The 26183-nt window shown below is 37.9% G+C and overlaps 1 protein-coding gene across 2 annotated transcripts in view; it reads right to left on the reverse strand.

The window, feature by feature from the left end:
• The window catches only part of prkg1a (protein kinase cGMP-dependent 1a), a 113982-nt gene that overhangs the window by 35267 nt on the left and 52532 nt on the right, over nt 1–26183 (reverse strand). For both annotated transcript variants that reach the window (XM_056272439.1, XM_056272438.1), the window contains exons 4-5: nt 11194–11299; nt 3797–3860 (exon numbers count right to left, since the gene is read on the reverse strand). In XM_056272439.1, coding sequence (XP_056128414.1) covers nt 3797–3860; nt 11194–11299 — 170 coding nt within the window. The remainder of the gene's footprint in view (nt 1–3796; nt 3861–11193; nt 11300–26183) is intronic.

The raw sequence follows: 26183 nt of genomic DNA on the forward strand, positions 1-26183 counted from the left end.
ATTGGCAAGTAACAATGAATATTCCAAAATAGTATAATATTGTATAGTATAGTTGATAATATAATAGTATAATCAATAGTACTAAAATAATACATATAGCAAGCAACATTAAAACAGTGAATATTCCCTTTTATTAGATCTTTCACCAGTGACCAACATTATAATGTGTAAGTCTGAAAATAAGCTTTGTTCACTCCTTTGTTTATCCTGTAGATGTATCATGGTCGCTGTCTAAACAGTACAAATCTGAGGGTGTCTGTATTAGACCTATTACACATATATGTAATTAATTATAAGAGCCAAACCAATTTCTATGTGTTGTTGTGTTATTGTTGTGCTTTGTGTAACCATGTATTATCACAAAGCCAGACCAGAGCGACTGCAAGATTATCAACAAATCCACACAGAATGGAAAACGACAACCTTTCACCCCTAAACAAAGGGAACTGTGAATGATAGACTGACTGATGACTAAGACATTCACAATGTTTACGGCTCATCTTTTCATACTATTATTGGATAAAAACATTGATTTTTCTCTTTTGATGCTTAGTGCAAAGTCAGTGGACCTCCGAGAATAGGTTATTCTCCATCTTATACAGAGAGTAAACAACTTCATGATTCACTCTACTACAACTTATTGAACCACTAAAAGACAAAAAAGTTAGGGAAATGCTCCCTGAATTATAGATGAAATAAATGAAGAGCTTTAATAACTGGAGTTGTGGGGCTTTTTTGCTGATAAAAATGTGTTTTTCCACATTTTCTGTGTTTGAAAGTCTCACAATGTGAACGAATAAACATATTTCAGCATAAATTAATGTTTTCTTGTCAGGTGTTTTCTTAAAGTGTGTAATTTCTCCAGTGTACTTTAATATCCTTGACAGCACACAACAGGTTAAAGGCAGAAACAGAGGATGAACTCAGGTGTGGTGTTTAACTGAATGAGATTGTGATCACAGGAATGCAAATGAGTGAATAGGTGAACACAGAATGCACTTGGCTTGAAAATTAACTGATGTTCAATTCTTGAACAATTCCTTATTTTAAGCATGTAACCGTCCGTCCAGACGGGTTATTATTAAACCAAAAAAATGAAGCACTCACCCCTCAGGCAGAGTTAGAAGACTCATTCGGTTCTTTATGAGTCTGTTCTTTTTTTATTTGTTCTGGTTATTCAAACCTGTTCTTTGTTTCAATAATCAGTTTGCTTTTTGTAAAACATTTCTCCATTTGTTTTTGAGGAATTTATGAACTTCTAGCTCAACCAACAGCATAGGATGAGTTAGAAAAAGTAATTAATTAAAAAATTGATTTACTATTGTTCGGGTTTAAAGCAAAGATTCAGAAGAAATATGAATTTTGATTCTGTCACAAATTGAGTTATTAGCTTAAACGTAAAGTTGACTTTTATAGTGCCACTTTGTGACTGATTTTCACAAAAATTGGTACACATTCATTTTCACAAGATGTACAAAATAAATATATCCATTTTTGTAACAGTAGGCCATTCAGAATTCAGACAAGTTAATTTACTCAAGGCTACCAGGAAAGCTGTAGCCTAAAGCCCCGTTCACACTACACGCGACCAAGCGACGCGATACCATTCATTTCAATGGTGAGCGGGCGACTTCCGGCGACACGCACGAAAGCGACCGTTGGTGACTAGATGGGGACGCGACAAAGTTGAGAAATTTTTAACTTTATGCAAATGAAGAGCGATTTTCGCGAGCGACAACCAATAGGAGTGGAGCGCACGTGATCCTTCTCCTCAGCCCCTGAGCCTGCAGTGATGGATGGCAAGAAAGCTGATTCGCTGTCTTTTGGATGTCATACTAGTCAACCAGTAGTGGGAACGCCCACTAGCGACCTCATCGCCAGCGACTGGCGACTTGCAGCGACAAAGTCGCGTGTAGTGTGAACGGGGCTTAAGTCAGTATTGCCAATAGGAACCTTCTACAAGCTTAGGCTACGTTTACCGCAGTTGGTGGAATTGGCAGATGTTCCCTTAAGCATCATGCGCTGTGGAAACACGTCAAAGCATTCTCAGGTATAAATATGTAGCATTAACGCAGGTAGGTGATTTTGAATGAATATTTCATGTCGATATACAATGGTTAAATCATGTTAAAACTCATCCTGCTATTGATATCTTTGTAAGACTGCCGACCCTTATAGAACAGCGGCAAGGGAAAAAAAATGTCCGGCGAATATCGAACCTAAACTAACTTTACCGCGCTCAACCACCGTGAGTACATTTCACGCATTTGTAATCGCTGTCGTTCAGCGGGGAGGAGAGGAAAGACTTTGTCTGCAGGCATGAACCGGCGTAGATGTCCTCTAATCAGACATGAAAACCGTGACAGAACATAATGTCGGGAAGCGTGTTTGTGAAGGCTGGGCCAGGGGGTGATATTACGTTTTGATTTGACGCGGAAGGACTACTTCAGAAGGAGCTCCAGGCTGGCTGCAATTTGATGGTGCACGTGACTTTTTTTTAACAATAGCCTACCATCGCGCTATCATCGATATTAATTAATCTATTTATTTATTGATTTATCTGAGGTGGCAGAACACAGCTCCGGCCCACTTTAACCCCTGGCCATGACGCTTTAAGCTTGTCGACTAGTCGCTGATCATGGCCTATAGAGGGCGCCGCGCAACAGGATAAGAAATCTTTGAACTCCACTTTTAAGTGACAAATAATATGACAAATAAATGCATACTCAGAGAGTGTTCAAGTTATGTTTGATTATACCATCTCGATGCTCAAAATCGATCGGATGAATGCATGTTTTAAACAGCTTATTGTACACAAGTTAATCACCGTTCTAAACTAAAGTGCTGCTGCATTGTATCGCACACACAGCTAGCACATCACACGCATTCAGGAGCTCAGAAATATTTTTTCAACACTGTTCTGTGCTTTATCAATAAAATAACTCAAAATACTGAAAAGTTATAGATTATATTTCTTAGCGACTAAAACCCACAGCTTCATTATTAGTAGAGAGACGCTGCCAGATAGAATCAATTGACACGCAATCACTCTGTCACTAATGCATTCATATAAATGTAATCTTTACTGTGCTACTATCTGTATCTGATTTAGAACGAGCAGAACTCTGAGAAATATAACGACACTTAGACAAAAGAACTGATAAAAAATAAGCTGTTATGTAGTATCAATAGCCTTGTGCGCTGTGTGTCAAATGCCATAGCTGTGCACAAGGTGAGCCGCGTTCGAGTCGTCTTATTTGTTCATTAATGACGTCATCAGCGATTAGTCAACTCGAATGCCGACTTCAAAAAATCTGAAGTCATTCAACTCGTAGTATCAGAGTTACATTAGGGCATAGGACGTCCACCAAAACAGATGCATACCAATTTTCAACTTCATGGATCATATGGTTGCAGTTATACATTTCTTTTTTATTGTAGCACCCCATATTGGCCGAATTTTATGAAGCTTGGTGAGCGTCCTCTGAATGTAATGTTGTCTTTGTGTGTCAAGTTTTGTTCAACTTGGACATTGAGTTTAGCAGCTATAGGTCAAATTGTAAAAATGCCTGACCAATTAATTAACTTGTAACTTTGCAATGCTTTGACAAATATAAATTATTTTGATATCTTGTTATGTTGTTTGGTACTTGGAACCCTGTGTGTGTGTGTGTGTGTGTGTGTGTGTGTGTGTGTGTGTGTGTGTGTGTGTGTGTGTGTGTGTGTGTGTGTGTGTGTGTGTGTGTGTGTGTGTGTGTGTGTGTGTGTGTGTGTGTGTTTCTTCAAGATCTCTTACCTCCTCAAGGACATCAGCCAGCTTGCTCAATATTTCTTCTGAAAGACCCCGGAACGTCAGGACACTGTCAGTGAGAGACAACTTGCATCATTATGTTGTAAAAAAAGAAACAATCATCTGTAAATGTGTGATGGAAGAGATCCTTATATAAGGCTGAAGGGTCTTTTGGTCTTTGTTAATATTATGTAACTTTAGTGTTTATTTCCTCAAAATAACACAAATATTGAATATACTGAATATCACTGTACACCGGACACATTTATTATCTGCCCTGAGATGGTTCAAACAGGTGGTCACTATCACACATTGAAGTGTTGCTCTCTGCCACGGAAACAACAATAATATCCCTCAATCACTATAATACAACATTTCTAAACATATCTGGTCATGTGTTGCGTAATGGAGGAAAAGGTTTGTGTCTGGCTAATTTGTATACGCTGAGCTCATTAGCCAAAAAGCCGAGGCATTATCTAGATTATGTAATAAAAGCTGTAATTTATCTAAATCTAAATGAATCATGTTTAGCATGAGATGGCAGGAGAGCCCGTCTGATCGTAGATTGTCCCTAATGAGATCTGTGCATCTTTGTCTTGTTGCATTAGCAAAAGCACACACGTTTACAGGGATGGGCTGCATCCATGTCTCACTGCTGTGTGTCATGAGATGATCATACATCAATAACAGCTCCTGCATAAATATTTCACATGCCATAAAAAATTCAACGGGCCATTAAAGTCTCCTATTACAGTTTAGCATAAGACTGCAGCAGAGAAATCTAAAGGTTTTATGGACAGGCCATTCTGAGAAAACATTTGTGTCTGAAAATTACAGGGTTTTATATTATTTGTCATTTCATTTAAAAAGGTTGATAATGAACTTTCAAGAAATCCTATTTTCCCATCTGAGATTCAAAGTATCATGGCTGTAACCATCATAAGATATTTGGAAAGCAGCATAGGGGGAAATATCTGCCTAATATTCAACAAATGTGAATAAGCCTTGCAAAATACCAACAGTTATTACATTGTACTAGTATTTTTACTTTATATATGTTATTTAAATACTGTATTATGAATAGATTCTGACAGCATTCACTTTGGCACAAAACATTTCATTTATTTTTATTTCTTACAATCATGTTACATTAAATGTACATTTTATATTTAACACAAATGCATTTTAAAAGGTTAGTACAAAAATGGATAATGACAGACTTAGCTGGTATGTGCTATCACACCACACCACATTATTCTTTATTATTCTTGAGCCTTGTACCAAAAACATCGCTGTGATTTTTCACCATCAATTATAATAGAAGTGAAACTTAGTGCTATTTGAACCATGTGGTAGCAAAAATGGGGTCATTCACTTAAATATGTCAGAAACATCAAATTATTATTTTTAAAATAACTGTTTAAGGGTGTGTTCACACTTGTAATTCACTTCTCTTGTTCTGGACCAAAATAGAAAATGATACATCTAGTCCTGCCTTGCTTAGCATTCAAACTGTCATTTTTTACACCAAACCTAAATATACAAAACACACAAACAAAACAGCTTTTATAGGCTAACGTATTTTGCTACTGAACTTACCGAACATACTAAACAATGTTGTGTGTTGGGATTAAATGCGCTCGTTGTATGTGCTGTATATGTATATGATATTTTTACCAGAACTCACAAAGAGTTTATAAAATGTCAAAACAGTGGCAGAAATTCCTCTGTTGCACACAAACGAACATCTGCTGCAAGACGACATGGTTCCGATCCCTGTTCTGAAGTGCAATGGGCAATAACACGACTATGATGAGAAAAACCAGGGCTGCGTCCGGAATCACATACTCTCTTGACTTATTTGCCTAGTACTTTGCGACCGCTAAAAAAAGTATGTTCCATATAGTATGAATGTGTGTAGTATGACTGTATCCCGGACGTAGTACCTGTGCAATGCTGTCATGATCATGTGACCTATAGCATCAGTTGCGTCGGTTTAGTGCCATTCACAAATCCTCTCCCGTGGCCTCATGGGAGAAGTATCCATTGTATTCACACTTCATAATCTCGCCAGAAAAGTAGGACATCCTAGTACTTTTTGACTACTCTTTTATGAATATTGTGAACTCAACACTGCATCTTGGATAGAAGCTATGGGGAACGCCATCAGCATGACTCGTGTCTGAAGCACATGTCAACACACCAATAAACCAATGGCAGACTGGCATTTCTCCCCTTTTGATGGCCCATACTAGGTGAACGAACTAGATGGACAGTATTTTCCCTCCCTTTGTTCATTTCCCTCCCCAACTATGGTTGGGGGTTTAAGTAGGGATAGCACTCCCCTGGGAATGGCCCTGGTTTGCCAATGCTAATAAGTAGAGGAAGTTCGCCTGCGGGCTGTCCCTCCTTGTTTTCTGTCTCTCACGATGGTCATCACGACGGCCATTACTCAGGTATCCTCTTTGTGGTTAATACAAAACGAACTAAGAACGGTAGGGCATTACATCCCCTCTAATTTGTTTGCTTCCCCTTCCCAACTACCGTTGGGTCTATAAACAGGGGCGGTCATTCCATTAGAGGAGTGGGTCTTTAGACACATCTTGCTGACCTTATTTTTCCAATACGGCAATGCTAACGAATTAAGGAAGTTCACCTTGGGGGTATTACAGCCGTACCGTGTAGCAGCTGCTTTGACACGATTATCAGGTTAAATGACTTGTAATGTGTGCAAAAGCGCACAACCTCCCGAGTGTCCGAACTCGCACAGTGTACGCCCACCTTTAGTAGAGCTACAGTTTCCAGAGGGGTTGATTTTATTGCAAGAATCTGTTGCATCTAAGAATATGTTCCATTACTACATCCTTTTGTATGAGAATCAAGGTTGCATCTCCCCCCAGAGGTAGTGTGAATGGCCAAGGTCGCAGTTAAAAAATTCATTTCAGCTCTTTGGAAATTTCAATCATTCCCTGATTCCTGACGTCAATGGTGATAATTCAGGACATGCAAATTAGCTGACATTCAGTTGAAAAACAATATATATATATATATACACTCACCGGCCACTTTATTAGGTACCCCATGCTAGTAACGGGTTGGACCCCCTTTTGCCTTCAGAACTGCCTCAATTCTTCGTGGCATAGATTCAACAAGGTGCTGGAAGCATTCCTCAGGGAGTTTGGTCCATATTGACATGATGGCATCACACAGTTGCCGCAGATTTGTCGGCTGCACATCCATGATGCGAATCTCCCGTTCCACCAAATCCCAAAGATGCTCTATTGGGTTGAGATCTGGTGACTGTGGAGGCCATTTTAGTACAGTGAACTCATTGTCATGTTCAAGAAACCAATTTGAAATGATTAGAGCTTTGTGACATGGTGGAAGTAGCCATCAGAGGATGGGTACATGGTGGCCATAAAGGGATGGACATGGTCAGAAACAATGCTCAGGTAGGCCGTGGCATTTAAACGATGCCCAATTGGCACTAAGGGGCCTAAAGTGTGCCAGGAAAACATCCCCCACACCATTACACCACCACCACCAGCCTGCACAGTGGTAACAAGGCATGATGGTTCCATGTTCTCATTCTGTTTACGCCAAATTCTGACTCTAACATCTGAATGTCTCAACAGAAATCGAGACTCATCAGACCAGGCAACATTTTTCCAGTCTTCAACTGTTCAAGTTTGGTGAGCTCTTGCAAATTGTAGCCTCTTTTTCCTATTTGTAGTGGAGATGAGTGGTACCCGGTGGAGTCTTCTGCTGTTGTAGCCCATCCGCCTCAAGGTTGTGCGTGTTGTGGCTTCACAAATGCTTTGCTGCATACCTCGGTTGTAACGAGTGGTTATTTCAGTCACTGTTGCCCTTCTATCAGCTCGAACCAGTCTGGCCATTCTCCTCTGACCTCTGGCATCAACAAGGCATTTCCGCCCACAGAACTGCCGCTCACTGGATGTTTTTTCTTTTTCGGACCATTCTCTGTAAACCCTAGAGATGGTTGTGCGTGAAAATCCCAGTAGATTAGCAGTTTCTGAAATACTCAGACCAGCCCTTCTGGCACCAACAATCATGCCACGTTCAAAGTCACTCAAATCACCTTTCTTCCCCATACTGATGCTCGGTTTGAACTGCAGGAGATTGTCTTGACCATGTTTACATGCCTAAATGCACTGAGTTGCCGCCATGTGATTGGCTGCTTAGAAATTAAGTGTTAACGAGCAGTTGGACAGGTGTACCTAATAAAGTGGCCGGTGAGTGTATATATATTTTTAGGGGTGTAACGATACACGTATTCGCATTGAACCGTTCGGTACGAGGCTTTCGGTTCGGTTTTCGGTACGCATTTTTAAACCGAACGGTTCGTTGGACCATTTGTTCTGCCCACCAAAATTTCGTTATTTCAAATGTAGGCGCGTCGCGCGTGGCAAGCGCGCTCATAATGTGAGACGCTAGCGTGACCACAACATTGCCCAGCATCAAATGGCAAGCGGAACGAAACTGAGCTACTCGTTATTGTTATTATGTGGTTGACGGACTGTTTATCAGCTTGGACCAAAGCAGCGCGAGCCGATCTTGATCAAGCGACACTGTTACTACACAGCGCTAAGAGATCCAGTAAAGAAAGCATTTGAATTCGGCACTGAAGTAATAACATCGCTGCGAGATCTAGTGAGAAGCATTCACATTTCTCCAGTAGCACCTCAATGCAGTACATGAGATCCACGAGGAGGAGTCGGATCAAGATCCAAGGGGTGGAGATGGGTAGGATTAGGGGTGGGTTTAGGGATTAGGGGTGGGTTTAGGGATCAGGGGGCAGAGATGGGTAGGTTTAGGTATATGTAAGGTGGGAGGAGTTGGATCTGGATCCGACTCCTCCCCGTGGATTTCATGTTCTGCAGTGAGGACCATCTCCATTTCTCCGTTATTAACCGATCAAACAGCGCTGACGTGGAAACCAGGAAGAAACATTGTGCCATGAATGAACTATCCAGTGTCCACAGATCAGCAACATTCACCATGGATTTACTGTAGTAACACTACTAACTGTAACCATGGGAGTTTGGCAGGAATAGTAGGCTATAATGCTTTCAGGTAACATTACGTCGGTTTTATTTTGACATTATGAATACAATTGCTGCCCTCAAATGTTAATCTGAACTAAAATAAACCTGTTTATAACTACTACAATATTACATTTCATTTTGTCCAAGGAGCTGTTTTGTTTATGCTCCTAAGAAGTCAAGTATAGCTCCATCATTGCTCAAAGTAAAAAAATATCATACTTTATGATGTTAGTTTTAATACAAATATAATTAAAAAAATTAAATCAAGGAAATTTCTCTGGCATTTCTTTGTTTTTGCTTTATCAAAAACGTACCGAACCATATTGAACCGAACCGTGACAAGTGTATCGTATCGAACCGAACCGTGAATTTTGTGAACCGTTACACCCCTAATATATATATATATATATACACTCACCGGCCACTTTATTAGGTACACCTGTCCAACTGCTCGTTAACACTTAATTTCTAAGCAGCCAATCACATGGCGGCAACTCAGTGCATTTAGGCATGTAGACATGGTCAAGACAATCTCCTGCAGTTCAAACCGAGCATCAGTATGGGGAAGAAAGTTGATTTGAGTGACTTTGAACGTGGCATGATTGTTGGTGCCAGAAGGGCTGGTCTGAGTATTTCAGAAACTGCTAATCTACTGGGATTTTCACGCACAACCATCTCTAGGGTTTACAGAGAATGGTCCGAAAAAGAAAAAACATCCAGTGAGCGGCAGTTCTGTGGGCGGAAATGCCTTGTTGATGCCAGAGGTCAGAGGAGAATGGCCAGACTGGTTCGAGCTGATAGAAGGGCAACAGTGACTGAAATAACCACTCGTTACAACCGAGGTATGCAGCAAAGCATTTGTGAAGCCACAACACGCACAACCTTGAGGCGGATGGGCTACAACAGCAGAAGACTCCACCGGGTACCACTCATCTCCACTACAAATAGGAAAAAGAGGCTACAATTTGCAAGAGCTCACCAAAATTGAACAGTTGAAGACTGGAAAAATGTTGCCTGGTCTGATGAGTCTCGATTTCTGTTGAGACATTCAGATGTTAGAGTCAGAATTTGGCGTAAACAGAATGAGAACATGGAACCATCATGCCTTGTTACCACTGTGCAGGCTGGTGGTGGTGGTGTAATGGTGTGGGGGATGTTTTCCTGGCACACTTTAGGCCCCTTAGTGCCAATTGGGCATCGTTTAAATGCCACGGCCTACCTGAGCATTGTTTCTGACCATGTCCATCCCTTTATGGCCACCATGTACCCATCCTCTGATGGCTACTTCCACCATGTCACAAAGCTCTAATCATTTCAAATTGGTTTCTTGAACATGACAATGAGTTCACTGTACTAAAATGGCCTCCACAGTCACCAGATCTCAACCCAATAGAGCATCTTTGGGATGTGGTGGAACGGGAGATTCGCATCATGGATGTGCAGCCGACAAATCTGCGGCAACTGTGTGATGCCATCATGTCAATATGGACCAAACTCCCTGAGGAATGCTTCCAGCACCTTGTTGAATCTATGCCACGAAGAATTGAGGCAGTTCTGAAGGCAAAAGGGGGTCCAACCCGTTACTAGCATGGGGTACCTAATAAAGTGGCCGGTGAGTGTATATATATATACACATTTTGCATTCCGAACTAAACAAGATAAATCTATCAAATAATCCAAGTATTTAGTATCAGGTTAAGAAGCCAATAGTAAATAGCCAAGTAGTAAATCATGGGATCACACACACAATGTTGCTTAGTAGACATGAGCCTGGATTAGCTCAGGACTAAATATGAAACCTACATTTCCTATTGGCCTATAAACCAGAACCGTAAAATGCACAAGTTCTGCTCAGCATCTAATGCATTCACACGCACTCTGCTTTTGAGTGTTAATGGCTGTAGGTTCAAAGTATAATTGACAAAATTAGGTCTAATTATTCAAATAATAAATACAGCTGCAGGGATGGGGTAATATCAATAACATTAGATGAAACCCACATTAGATGATTCATTAAAAAAAATTGCATTACTATTCATTTTTCACGTTAATACATAAGACGGAGAGAGTGGGAGATTGGGAGCTATAGAGAGTTTCTGTGGCAATGAATTATGTGGCTTCCAAGAAACTTCTCTGTTCTGCCTCAGTGTCTTTAAAGTCTTTGATGAAGACTTCTTTCATCCAGTTTGGCTCAGGAACCCAACAATGCAGAATTGAGAATTCTGTCTTTAATATGTAAAATATGCCCCATGCTCTCTTCTCTGGGTGCCATTATGCAAATTAAGATGTCAGATGATAAAGAAGGAGATGCACTTCCATGACAAGACAGCTGCTCACCTTTTCAATAACTCCATGTACTCTGCATGTTTGATGAGTCCTGTCCTCATCATGATGGTCTGGAAGCACTGTCTGTCGATGGCCCATAACTTCACACTGGTCACAGCTGAAACACACATCAGAAAACACGGCATCAGTTTGTGAACGTAATCATAATCAGCACCCAAAGCTTTTCTTACAATACGAACATGAAATTTAGACGTTTAATTGTCATACAAGTAATTCTGATTATCGATTTAATTGTCTGTTCTGTTCATGGTACTTACAGTGTACGCTTAATATAAACAGAGCTTCAGAAGAAGTCTTTATGTAAGGAATAATTGACGACGGGCCGTTGAATTATTAGAAAAAAATGTATGCACACCCGAGGTAGTAATGCGGCCACGATGCAAAGCAAAGTGTCTTTGTGGGTTTTGGCTCATTTGCTGTTGTGGGCTGTAAGGAACTTTTGAAATAACTGAAATCATTTGGCGAACTGTAATGTGGTCAAGACCTCCCTGGAACTACTTTAGCTGTGCATTTACTGGAAAATGGTTGCACACCTTAGAACATTCGTCAACCAATCAGAATCAAGCATTCGGCCCGGTAGTATTATCATATTTAACTTTCATACACAGTATAATTGAAGGCACAATGAGAATTACATGAATACTAATATTTAAGCACTAAAATATTTATAAATGATTTAATTGGTCCATTTTAAAATCCTTATGCAATATGTTGTATTATTATTATATTATACAAAGATTAATAATATAAGTAAATAAATCAAGTTCAACTTATTCACAATGCATGGGTAAGTAATCTGTGCAGTATTTATTTGGCTCAAAATCAGTGACAACCTCAAACTTCAGCACATAAATTACACTAAATACAACAAACATTATATAACTGCTGAATCCAAACCATAATGATAAACAGCATTAAATGACTAAATATTTAGAAATAGTGCAGCATAGACTGTTGGATATTTCGTCATCAAAAATGTGGACTCAAAGGAGGAATGCTGGGGCTGAAGGGATTGATTATTGCTTCTTGGTCTAATGAACTCTGACTCCTGCAGGAATGTGCACTTCTTTAAGACACTCAGGTGAGTTATAATGGATCAACAGCTGTCAGTGAAACAGAAACTACTGTATGATATTAGAAAACTTCAACGATATATTGAACCCATTTTGTTTATCTGAGAGGGCCAGACGGCTGTCAAAGTAACAAACAGGTTTTGTGAATATTATAGACATTGCTAAAGCAATAACCAAGGTGACATTGACATGTGGGTGGTTGACGTGACGCTCCATTTTTGTGTCCATAGTGACAAATATAAATAAAAATGTATAATATTTTATTAAAATATCCGTTTTTATATACAGTTTAATCTTCCAGAACTAATACATCTGTAATTAATGAGCATTATAATTCAAATATGTAAATATTTTGTTTTAAACATGACATTTGTCCACTGGCGTGACTGTCCGGGTTAGCGTTCCTTATCTTAAACCTACTTTAATTAAATGAAAAATAAGTCTAAATACATTAAAATACTTGAATAGATATTATAGTAGTGTTAACTTAATGAAACTAAAGGTTATAAGTCTTAAGGTCCCCATTTAGAATAATTATGACACATTACATTTTGTCCGCAAAACTGGTGTCCACCTGGTGTGACGCCATTCTGTAGATATGAAACAGGCATTAATTTGGGCACCCTATTACTGAGAGGGGCCCTTCTTCATCCATGAAGTACAGTAGACCTCACTGGAGCACATGGACTGCACACAAGGTAAGTTCTGTCTCAAATATTTTGATAATATTGCTATTTCTGTGCACTGCTGGAAATGGGATCCATTATGCAGTCCTTTGGTGTGACGTTATTTAAGTATTGATCTGAAAATTTTCATCAATTTATATTGATTGACTATAGAAAATAATGTAAACCTTAACACTGTTAGTCAGGATTAAAGACTGTCTCTCATATAGCTAGGCCGCAAACTGGCCTTGATCTTGAACACGTCCACTGGTGTGACAGCACTGTCCTATAGTGTGACATGAAATCAGCGTCACACTGGTGGAAATGGCTGTCACACTAGTGGATTTAGGCTCTATCAAGGGGTGGGTCATTCTTCATTTGTGGTGGCAAGTGGTGTCCCTCTACTTTACAACAGTTTAAATTCACTTTAAAGGGTTAGTTCACCCAAAAATAAAAATTCTATTTACTCACCCTCATGTTGTTCCAACCCCGTAATGAGACTATTCATTTCCTTCTCTGTGGGCCTCGAGTCAGGTTACTAGTGACCAGGTAACAGCGTACGCTTCTGTTGTTGTACGTCACACGCATCACACACATGACCAGCGCCGGCCAATAGTGAGCCTACGTGTGACGTAGCTCTACGCAATCACACTAGTTTAACTGACTCGAGGCCCACAGAGAAGGAAATGAATAGTTGAAATAAAGTCATTATTTTTGTTTGTTTTTGCGCACAAAAGTATTCTCGTCGCTTGATAAACTTAAGATTGAGCCACTGTAGTCACTTGGACTATTTTAACGATGTCTTTAATAACTTTTCGAGGCCGGCAAGTTTCAATCCCTTAGAAGCCTATGGAGGAGTGATCCAGCTCTCAGATTTAATCAAAAATATCTTAATTCGTGTTCCGAAGATGAACGAAAGTCTTACAGGGTTGAACAACATGAGGGAGAGTAATTACTGACAGAATTTTAATTTTTGGGTGAACTATCCCTTTAAATACCAATCAATTCTAAAATGTTTGCATTTTTGTATTCTGTAGGATAAGCACAATTTGTGCACTATTAATAGATAAACTTTAGTTTTAAAATACATATTTAATTGAGTTTGAGAGATTGCATTTGTAACAAAATTGCATGTTCCCACCATACCTCAGAGAGATATCATGGAATGTAATTACATAACATTTTTAACCCAAAATAAAGTGGTTATATTGTGAATATAGATTCCATGATAGACATCATGATTTTGTGTAAAGGTCATTGCAGGTGCTGGTTGATCTGAGGGGTGCATGGGGAGCACATTATTCAATTTCTTAAAGTTAGCTAAATTCCTGACAATTTCATGTGTCGCACATTATTAGTGTCTGCATGTTATGTTGATAACTTGCAGATTTTACATATTTTAATAAAAATTTAGATAAATGCATACTTATTAATATTTCCATAATATCCCCTGATCTTGAAATAATCATGATGGCAGCCTCCATTTTAGAAAAGTCTGGATTTAGGCTAATTTGTCTGTGTTGTTACTGTCTTTCCTGGTTACACCACAGACTCTATAGTAACTCCACAGACAATATACCAGTAATGTTGTATTTTTAATAAAACGCATAGGACATCAGTAATCATATAAATGTATCTCTCTTGTCTGGTATGGCCCGATGAAAAGCATATAGTCCAAACAGATTTTCCCCTTTTCTGCAAGGGGCGACATCCATTGATGTAACACCACAGACATGAATTTGGGGAACACTACTTTTTTCTTAGATATTACAAAATATGTATTTTTTAAAACAATTTAATAAAATTGTACATGTTAAATAAAATCTATATTCACAACATAACCACTTTTTTTGGTTAAAAATGTTATATAGTGCTTTATAGACAGCGCAGAGATGCAGACCCAGTTCGAAGAGCAGAGTTCCTTCAAAAGAAACAACAGACCTATTTAAAAAACATATCTCCCAGAGAGGGGAAAGAGAGCAGCAAGGAAGAACTGGAGAATATATAAGGCAGAATACAGGGCAAGAAAGCAGAGAGAGATTTATTCACTGAAGATGTACTGATTTTTTTTTTTTTTTATGTTTTGTATTAAATACGTTTGTGGATACATTATTTATTCACTGAAGATGTTCTGAATTTTTTGTTGTTGAAAGATTTTCTGATTTTTTGAAAGATTTTCTGATCTTTATTGAAACAGATTCAAACATTGTGATTGCAATACAATCCATTGTGCAGACAATTTTTGAGAGAGTGAGAAACAGGTTGCAGGTTGTTTTAATTATATTTGTTAATGCAGTTTTTGTCTAAATGTTCTTTTATCAGAGCAATTACTTCTTGTAATCCTACTCATGATGAATTTCATTCTTTTGCTCAATAAACTTAATTGTTAAACCTTTATGCAATATTACATCTGTGGTGTTATATTACATCTGTGGTGTTACTTCAAAACGTATCCGACATTTCTTTCCTTCAGAGCCATTTAATCTTATAATTTAATGTTTTTAGACTGCAAAGTGGTTTAAATATTTAGAATAAAGACTATAAAGGTAGCACAGACCATTTTTCCTGCCTTTTTATGTATATATATTTTTTTTTTTAAAAGGAAACAATTCTTGTTGTCCAATGGTGTGACGGAGTGTCCTGTGGTGTGACCAACTGAATTATAAGTGGAAAAGGCATTTCAATGCACAAATTAATGTAAAAAGTGTTGAATAGTATAATAATGATATCATCACTATGCACATATAAGGATGAAATGAAGCTTCATTAGGTTTTATACTAATTATAATGAATATAATCCAGATGTTTGGGTAAAGTCCCTATATGTACATCTTATAGTAGGATAATAACATGATTGTGAATTTGTATTGGTTACTTTTGATGTGGGAATATAGTTAGGACAAATTGATGAGGATTGTGCATATTTGTCTTATCTGTCACACAATCTCTGAATTAAATATTAACATTAAAAATGTTGTCAAACCGGTGGACAATATGTGGGACTACCACACAAAAAAAGTTAATAAAATGCTTAATAAATAAGGAAATAGAACGGGACACATTCAGTTTTGAGTTTTTCACATATTAAGCAATATAATTATATGTCATTTGACATGCATTTTAGAAATATATTTTTTTCCACTTTGGATTTGAGTTCACGTCAACCACCCATGTAAAAGTGCCTGTTTTTTTGGAAATTATGCCTTATTTTGTTAGAATGCGTTTATTGATTTTCACCCAATAACATACTGAAGTGCTTCAAACTGCACTGACAGTAAAAATTTCCAGTGGTGATTAAGAATAATCAGAAAACACTGAAGCATAAACAGTGAGCTGTCACATCTGAATACAGCCACTGACTCATGCAGAGGAATTCATCTGAATTTATGATGGGCTCAAATCTTTTAATAGTCTCTGATAACAACAGGAAATAAACAGCCTTTCGAAATATACCTACTCGGCAGTTGGCACATGTTTTTTTTTATCATGTGAAGTGCATTTATTATTTATCACACCAAGACACACACCCAAGTATAAGAACAACAGTCTAGAAGAACAGTTTGTTATTAGATATTGAGCATGAATGTAGATTTCAGATGTGAAAATCATATTATTTTACAGTAAAGACATTTTTTAATTTTAATTTAATTTATTACCATCTAATTTGTAAATGCAATGGCAGACAGAACTATAAATTCTAAGATTAAGTTATAGATTCATTCTACAGCTTAATTCTGTAGAAGCTACAATTTTCAGCTTTGAAATAATAAATAGTATAATAATTGTTAAATGTTAAATACAAATTTCCAGTGAATAACTACTTTACCCATAGTACTTCAGAGGACGAATCAGTTGAGTTGTTAATGTTACCATAAAAACAAAAACTACACCAAATGAGCTCAGCAACAACCTACTACTTCCCAAGTATTACGAATCATTTGAAATTTAATGTATCTGAATACTTTTAAATTAAAAAAGTATTACATATATATATATATATATATATATATATATATATATGATACGAATCAGTGACTGCAAATCAATAATTTATATTGTACCAAGTTCTCTGTTCATAAAAAAAAGTAAGAAAAAAAACTAAACTTAAAAGTACAGTAAACTGATGCTACAACTGTATTCAACTGTTGTCCAGGGTGAGTGTGTTTATTACATTTGCACATTGATATGCTGCCTTCATATCATATCAACGCTGCTGCATTGTAATACGTGACAAGAATCAGTGGGAAATGTCACAGGCATTCAATTTTTTTGATCATTCATCCTTCATTTGCAATGAATGTTACAGATCCACCTACCATTATCAAGGTGTTTAAGTGGATGAGATTTCTGAAGAGCTTGCTAGAAGACATGCATTCACTCATGCAAACTATTTTGCACAATTGACAGTTTGCCAGCATCGGTTGAAAAATATTGGTTTAAAAACATGACAGGAAACAACTAATCCAAAGTAAATAAATAGACAAAAAACATCTGATTTTGTGAACATTAAACTGCTTTGTGCATTTAAATGTTCCGGTGTGACTTATATGAATGCATTGAATTTACATAAACAAACAAAAGAGCAGGGCTCTAGCAATGCCAAGGTCATAGGTTCCATTCTCAGGGAATACCTAGTTCTGGCATGAAACTCTAGATGGTGCAGGCTGATAGGTCTGACTCATTTGGTAGCGATCACATCATTATCTACAAAGCACAGGTTGTTGTTGCATCAGCAGCCAGTGGGCTATAGTGTTGCTGTTAGCAGTCTGCAACGCGCTTTCAGAAACCCTCCACCTTCCCCAGCTCCACCTGTATAGATCTGCTATGGGGGTTTATTCATATGTCTTGCATGCTCACAGCTAGGGATGTAACGATTCACTCGCAACCGGTTGAAAATCGATAAAAATGTGTGACGATTCAAGTCGGTTGAAATGTTAAACGAATCGCGATACACGTTTTAAACAGCAGGGCGCGTTTACTATAGCCTACTGTGAAGTTGTGAACCTCGCTTTACAATAGCACAATAGCAGCGAGCACACACTGGCGTGAAGCTAGCGAGTGTTTTCACTTCATTCATGGAACTTGATCTTGTGTGAGCCAAGCTCAACTTCCATAGGAATGAACTAAAACGCTCGGTTTGCTCCGCTCGCGCCGCACCAGTGTGTGCCATAGACTGCTGTGCACGTGCCGTCAAACAGTAGACATGGCTTTGGCGACGGCAAGCGTAGATGTTGACGTTGACTCATTCAAATCGGAGGTGTGGCGGCATTTTGACTTTCCGTAGACTAATAATAATCACCACCGTGAGTAACACCAGTCACCTCCGTTTTCATGTAAAAGTCATTAATACTACAATTGCGAGAGCCACGGAGATCACAAGGTGCATCAGTGTTTCCGTGGCAACCAGGTGTTGTATTTATTTTACTATCTCTTTCTCTAAATGTGTTTTTTTTTTACTCTTACTAGTGTAATGATACAAATTATAACAAAATTAGAATCTTGCCTTTATTACAATGTAAAACCCCTGTCAATCTGGTACTACTAATTTTACACAGTCTTTTACATAGTGTGCGAAGGTACCAGTGTCCAGCCTCTTGACCAAACAGACAGAAAGACTGAGTTGAAACAACCTTGAAGGGAATTTTTTTAATGTAGTTTTATTATTTGAGAAATATATTTTAAATTAAAAAGAAATGTGCAGCATTTTGTCTGAGAAATAATAAAAGGGACACTTTTGTCTTAAATCGCATTTGTTAAAAAAATCGTGAGAAAATCGTATCGTGAAACCAGTATCGTGAATCGTATCGCATCGTGAGATGAGTGAATCGTTACATCCCTACTCACAGCAATGTCTGTGAATGTATTGGCAGTAGCAAGTCTTGGTACACCTCTGCAGTAGCATAGCAGATCTATTCCGCCAAGACCAAATAGCCTACATTAACATCGCCATATCCATTACATTCCAATCTCTATTACCATACCAATCTCCCGAGAGTTGTCATGACAGAAATGCATGAACTGGTCAAATGTTAGATAAAAGTGTGTGCAAAACGCACGAATGTAAATGGTGCATCAGTACCCTAAAAATCACTGTTCACATAACTGTTGGCTGTGTATTAGAATTATACCATGATTAGGATGCCTGAGTAAGTGCATATACATGCCATGCACTGATCGGAAGAAACATCTGTGGCATCAAATTACAGTGAGAGCGATCAGAGATCACTTTGATGTCGAACACACCTATAGTCCTCATTTGCCTGATTGTGTTCACCTGTTCCTTGTGTTTTGCACACCTCACCCACCTACTTGTCTTGTCAATATTTTTTCACTACTTCTGCTTCTGGATCCTATCTCTCACAGATCTTGACAGCTGCTGCTGGTGCTGATTTATAAAAACTTACTAGAACACACCACAATCTTATTGGCTCTGTTCGATCGGCTTCTCTTTCTTCCTCTGTTCAGAGCAATCAGAGTTTCTTGGGACATCCCTGCAATTAACTACAACACAGCATTTAGAACTATAGATACTGCTGATGTTTGAAAAGATGATTGAGAGTTTCCTATATCAAAAAGATAAACAGATCATTTTTAATAATAAAAATACTAAAGTTCTATTTTTAGCAAATATAAAGCTCACCAAAAGTGAAATAAGCCAAATTCACTCCTGTACAGTAGAGGGCGCAGCTCAAACAAAGCTGTTCTGCCATTCTGGATTGCAGAAGAATACGACACAGGAGAAGAAAGTTTAACACTCCTACTTAATCAATAAAAACAAAAACAAAAAATAAACAAATGTGATCTTCATCTAAAGTCATTTTTTGCTTATTAGTATGGTTGAATTGGATCATCGAAGGTCGGCAGCAAAGACCATTGGTTAATAAAGTAAGTGAGATTAAATACATAAAGAATATTTGTGTTAATTAACATTTAATTTTTACAGTTTTGCATAATATGCTGAGTTTGCATTTCAATGTTTTTATTCATTTTGAGGAATACGAGATCTGTTTTTGTGCAAGTGAGATGGGTAAATGCATGCTCAAATTTGATTCTGAATTATAATAACCATCATGTTTACACAGCGCACATCAACATGGGGACAGGAGAGGTGCCAGTCAAAAATGGGGAAAAAAATAACTTGCATTACTTGTTTGAAAAAGTAACTCACATATTTTGTTGAAAATTTAAAAGTAATGCGTTACTTTACTAGTTACTTGGAAAAGTAACCTGATTACGTAACTTGCGTTACAAGTACAGGGAACATTCTCAGAACTTTGACTAATATTCTGGCAAGGTTCTCTCAAAGTTATGAGCAAACATTCTTCCAGTAACGTTAATAGAACATTCAGTCTGTTATTGTTACAGTCTGCTGGTCAGCAGACACAATGGAGAATTAAATGTATATTCTTTAATAGCAAATCCAAAACAACACGCAGGAGAATACAGGAACAAGAATGAAAAAGCACTAACCTAACATTAAACGATAAGGAGAGGTAATGAGGAAACTAAATGAACAACAAACAGGTGAACGTAATCAGTAAACAAGGGAACAAACTGGCCAAACTAAGAAACTAGGTCAACTTACAATGACAGGGAACACAGGCAAACAGGAACAGGGAAAACGGAACTAAAACACAATGAAACTTAACAGAACATTCATGTTACAGTTATCTGGTCTTAAGTAATGTTCACGAAATGTTAGCAAACAAAATATTTTAAAACCAAACAAATATTTTTTTCTGAAAGGTTTTAGTTGGATGGTCTTTAATGTTTTTTAAATGTTTCAGAATATTCAGAGAACATTCAAAAGTATTATTCCCATAATGTTTGCAAAATTATAAAATGGAATGTCCCCTTAATGTTCGCATTCCTCAAAAAATGTTTTTAAACCATTAAAGCAACGTTCTGAGAACTTTCAGAAATAACTTCTCATAACTTATAATGGGATCGTTAGCTAAATGTTCTTAAAACATATATTTGTTTGCTGGGGTGTTGTTTAACGCACCCCAGCAAACAAATACAAATTTCCAAACTTTGTTTTGTTGCCAAAAGTATAACACTATCATAGAGAAGAAACTCCAGAGAAGTATTTTTCCTCCCATGAAAATAAATAAATAAATACAAATAATACAAATTTTGAGAAGCAAGAGACACACATCTCAGTTGCTTTCCATTGAATGCTGGGTCTACTATAAACATTTGTCATTTGTGATTTTTCTTTCTTATAGATATGCTACAGCTTTGCAGATGGGTTAGATCTATGTTCATCAGACAGATAAAATATAAACAGAATTCTGTCTAATACATCTGTCACATGAGGCATTGCTAAGACTGAGTTCAGTTTAGTGCCTGACTGACTTCATCGGGTCTAAGCTAAATTCTTCAGACTTTCATCTGACACCTATTTTTTTTCTGCCTGGAAGGAGAGAAAGAGAATAAGAGTGAGAGCAAGTAACAAAAAGAGAGGTATGAGCTACTCAACAGAGAGACAGACAGTCCTGGCAGATTTATTATGAAGTGCAAAACAGCCGTTATGCAGGCAGTGACTTTACTGTTTTAAACACCCACTCTCTGCTGTGTATTAAAGAGAGAGAGCAAAATCAACTCCTGTTTGGATCCATAATGACATTCAGCCCTGTGGCAGATCAGAATTCATCAGATACACACAACAATTTAACAGCATCCACCTACACAACTGCCAACATATGTTCATGAACACAAACATTACTTGTGCTGCATTTCAAATTTACTCCATATTTACCTGAATCTAAATCCCTCTTTTAAGCTAGATCAAATGTCTGTTTAACAAAACCCAGCACAGCTTCCATCCTCTAATTTATGCGTACATTTCAGACACCAGAGCAAATGGTGATGGCTACACCTGGACGCAGATCTCATTTCTGATCATGTCTGTATGGGTCTGCACAACATATGGAATATTTCCAATATCCACCTTTTCCTGAGTAAATGATGAGCGGCGCCATGATGGATTCTAACTTCTATTTGGATGATGTCCTGTTACTGTCTCCATAGGAACCCATTGGTAAAACGGGTAAAAAGAGGGACTGAATTAAACCTAATTAAACAGAAACTTTCTGAACATTACTAAAAATTTAAATGAGCAGGTAAGCTGCGCTGTTGTTGACTGCCACAACAACAGCAATAAACTCAAGAAATTGCTGGAAAGTATTTGCATATTATTATAATTATTATTATCATTACTATTATTATTAAATAAAATAGCTGAAATTTTAAGTACCCATTGCAACAATAAAACATTAAAACAATCAGACCAATAACCAATAACTGACGAGAATGTAAATGTGTACCTTGAAATGCAATGTAAGTCGCTTTGGATAAAAGCGTCTGCCAAATGCTAAATGTAAAATGTAAAAAACAAGCTTTAAGAATATTTTCATAAATAGTAGTGCGTTTATTATTATTATTGTTATTATTACATTACTAATTAAGTTGTTTTCCTAGCAAATTTCCATCTTTGTTGTTGGCTATATCTAACAGGTTAATTTACACATTTCTGAGTTGAGAATGAATAGCTGTTATTCAAAAAATGAAGTACCAAAAATAAACATTATATAAATGTGCATGCCGTTATTGGGTGCTATTATAGAGAATCTCTAATGGGTGCATACATACATCATGAGCAGGTTGATATGAGAAGGTTTTGAGCAGAACAGTTTCCCTGCAGGCCATCAACACCCAAAGATTCTTCCCAGCAGCGCTGATAAAAATGATGTTCTCAATTAACATGTAGATAGAAGCTGTGTGGTCAGAGGCAACGCACGTCCCAGCATGCTCTCTGATAGCACATGAGTTAATATTATTCATGAGGGAGAGGAAACGTATCACTACCAAACTTGCCCTGACACGACCCGTTCTCTTTCAACCCTACACTAACAGATTCATCTCCCCGTAAAACCAGATTTACTGTCATGATTTACAGCCATGCCATACACACATACTTTTTCATTTACAGAGAAAATAAGACCAATCAGTCATGCGAAAGTGCAAAAACAATATACACAGATGAGCCAAAACATTATGACCACCTGCCTAATGCTGTTGTACCATGCTGTTGGTCCTCCGTGTGCTGTCAAAACAGCAGCGACCTGCAGAGGCCTGGACTCTACAAGACCCCTGAAGGTGTTCTGAGGTATCTGGCACCAAGATGTTTGCAAGAGATTAACTTGTTGGTCTGGCACATCCCACAGATGCTCAATTGGGTTGAGATCTGGGGAATGTGGAGGCCTGGGCAACACCTTTAACTCTTCATCATGTTCCTCAAACCATTCCTGAACAGTTTTGACGCTCACGTGTAGGCGCTTTCAATGGTGGACATGCACTCTGATTGGTCTGTGGCTACACAGTTCTATATTCAGCAGAGTGCGATGGACTGTGTGTTGTGATACATTCCTCCCATAACCATCATTAAAATTGCGTATGACCTGTGCTGTTGACTTGGACCAGACGGGATAGCTTTCGTTGCCCTCATGCATCGATGAGCCTTGGGCGCCCAACACCCTGTTGCTGGTTTGGGGTTTGTCCCTCCTCAGACCACTGTTGGTGAATTCTCACCACTGCTGACCGGGAGCAACACACAAGCCATGCTGTTTCAAAAACACTCTGTCCCAGTCGCCTTGCCATAACAATTTGGCTCTTGTCAAAGTCGATCAGATCTTTATTCCTGCCCATTTCTCCTACATCCAACACATTGATTATGAGAACTGATAGTTGACTCACCATCTAATCTATTCAGACCTTAATATGTGGCCTTGTTTGGAGATGATCAATGATATTCACTTAACCTGTGACTGGTTATAATGCTTTGGCTCATCAATCTAATTTGACTACACTTGCAATTCCTGAAGGAGATCCCAGCGTTTGGAAGGTAGCAAAAAAAAATAGCATTAAAATTGAATGTTAAATGACTGATTGCGAGAAACTTTGAGACTGATATTGTGTTCTCTCACCTCTTGCCTCTATCCACTTTTCAGATTTCCACACCAACTTTAAAAACTTTTAAAGCTGTAGTTAGAACTGATCTGTACTATTGTTTTTTTAGCTTTTTGTTTCGGTTTCACGAGTTCACACTTACATATAACTAAATAGAGTAAAGCATATTTGGCGTTATCCAAAGAGAGGGCTCCGAGCTCGGAATTTGACCCGAACCCAGAGTACTCCCCCGATCCCAGGTTGGATTAGAATTAATTAGAAATGAGGAGATGGGGTGATGGAGGGATGCTGGAAAACTGTCATGGAACAGAGGTAAAACTGCTGTATATATATTCTCAAAACACGGATGCACTGCAACTAATCTAAACAGCAGTATCCAGTAAACAGAGCAGAGATTTCCATTTCTGCTATTTCTCTAGAGAAATGGTGCCATCATTTCAAATTTTACAACATTTTCTCAAGGACAATTCCTATTTATTTCAACGATAAGAACAACAAATATATGCAGTCTGAGTCTGAAAATGAAAGGGGGTCAGCGGGAATTGAACAAAAAGTAAAAATAAAAACAGTCACTGTTTTTGACAGTCACTTTTCAGAAAGATAGATAGGTGCCAGGTGAACACACAAGGCTGTTTTGCTATTTTGTGGCCTCTACAGTTTTCAGTTTCTTGACAAAGAACATTATGTACTATTATTATCTCAAACATGTTCTTTTCAAAAACAAAAAGGATCAAATATAGCTGCAAGCAGCAATTATGGGCCAGTCAACCCAATGGCACAATGCAAGACTGAGCAGTTTCGTTAGATTTGTTCAACACCACCAGTGGCTAATTTATGAAAATAAATAAGTGCCTTCATCATGTAGGGTAGGCATTTTTTTAATAAACACTTTGTTATACTGGTTGAAACGCTCTTCACATCCTGATTGCAATCAATAATATAAGTGGTCTAAATATGTTACAAAAATGTACATATAACTTCTGTGAAAGTCTCAGGATCAAAAACATTTTCGTCCAATCATTGCATTTGATGTCAACATGCATTTCCATACATCTGCACACTCTGCACCCAAAGACATCACACGTCATCAGCACAGTCTGTAAGGCTATGCAGAGTTTAAGACAGACAGTCACTGAGCACCGCAAACAAACAGCAGCCGCCTTATACAGTTCCTCCTGAACCAAATAACAAGCTTATTTTACGCTCACGCCATGTCATATCTGTAATTACGAGATGATAACGGGAGCTGTGTGTGTCCTGAGACCACTGATCTATATGACTGGATTGCTCATTGTGTTCTAAACTGCCGTCAAATGCCGGAAATGTTTGAGAGGCCATCTAACCATTCCCTACCGACAGAGGGCATCATTGCCTTACAGCCAAAACAATCAGTCGCACATGAATAGTTTTAAAGATATGTACGTTAATTGATACTTCAAAAGTTATCTGTAAATGTTTATGGTCTTTTCGGGCAGGATAAGCGATATATAGAAATCGTTAAGATGGGTGTGTCTACTGCACACTGCCGACTGAGGTAACTGAACTAACATGAAATAGATTTCTTTATGTACGTAATTATGCAGAAAATATTAAGCATGAACATATCTGGGATTATTAGCAGAAATTGATTTGAATACACATTAAATATTACAAAACACACAATCCCCTATTACTAAATTGCACTATATTATATTAAAAAGGTTTACCATGCATCATACTCGGAGTGACAGTATAAATCCTTGGAAATAAAGCTTAATGTCTTAAAAGTCGCGTGACGTCACCCATAGGAATAAAGCGGAGCGCGGCGCGACAGAAGTATCGCACGGACAAGTGGATCCGCACCCTTAACATTGAAATCACTCGCGTCAGACGCTCTATTCGCGTCTGGTGTGAACGCACCATAAGACTGTTCCCCGCCCCTTAGGAAAATTATCCATGATTTTTTGATTGATTAATGTTTGTATTACCATAGTTTTCCCACAAATATGATTAAATGGTGGATAACATCGTATCTATAAGGAAAAAACGAAAAAAAAAAAAAATACCACTCTGAAACGTCCTGTTAAATCTACGGAGCCCCTAAAGGGACCTTTGCAAAAATAAAAAAAATAAAGACTATGGCGCACGCGAAAGTTTTAATTTCCCCAAAACCCAACTAATTTTCCTTTTTAGTTCCCAAAAAAGGAACAAAGCAATTCGTCAAATGTCAGTCATAATACAGACAATAATAATCCAATAGTACACAAGATTTTGATGCCTATCCAAGGGTTCG

Source organism: Rhinichthys klamathensis, unplaced genomic scaffold (assembly GCF_029890125.1).
Source record: "Rhinichthys klamathensis goyatoka isolate OS25496 unplaced genomic scaffold, OSU_Roscu_1.1 h1tg000338l_1, whole genome shotgun sequence".
Taxonomy (NCBI): Eukaryota; Metazoa; Chordata; class Actinopteri; order Cypriniformes; family Leuciscidae; genus Rhinichthys; species Rhinichthys klamathensis.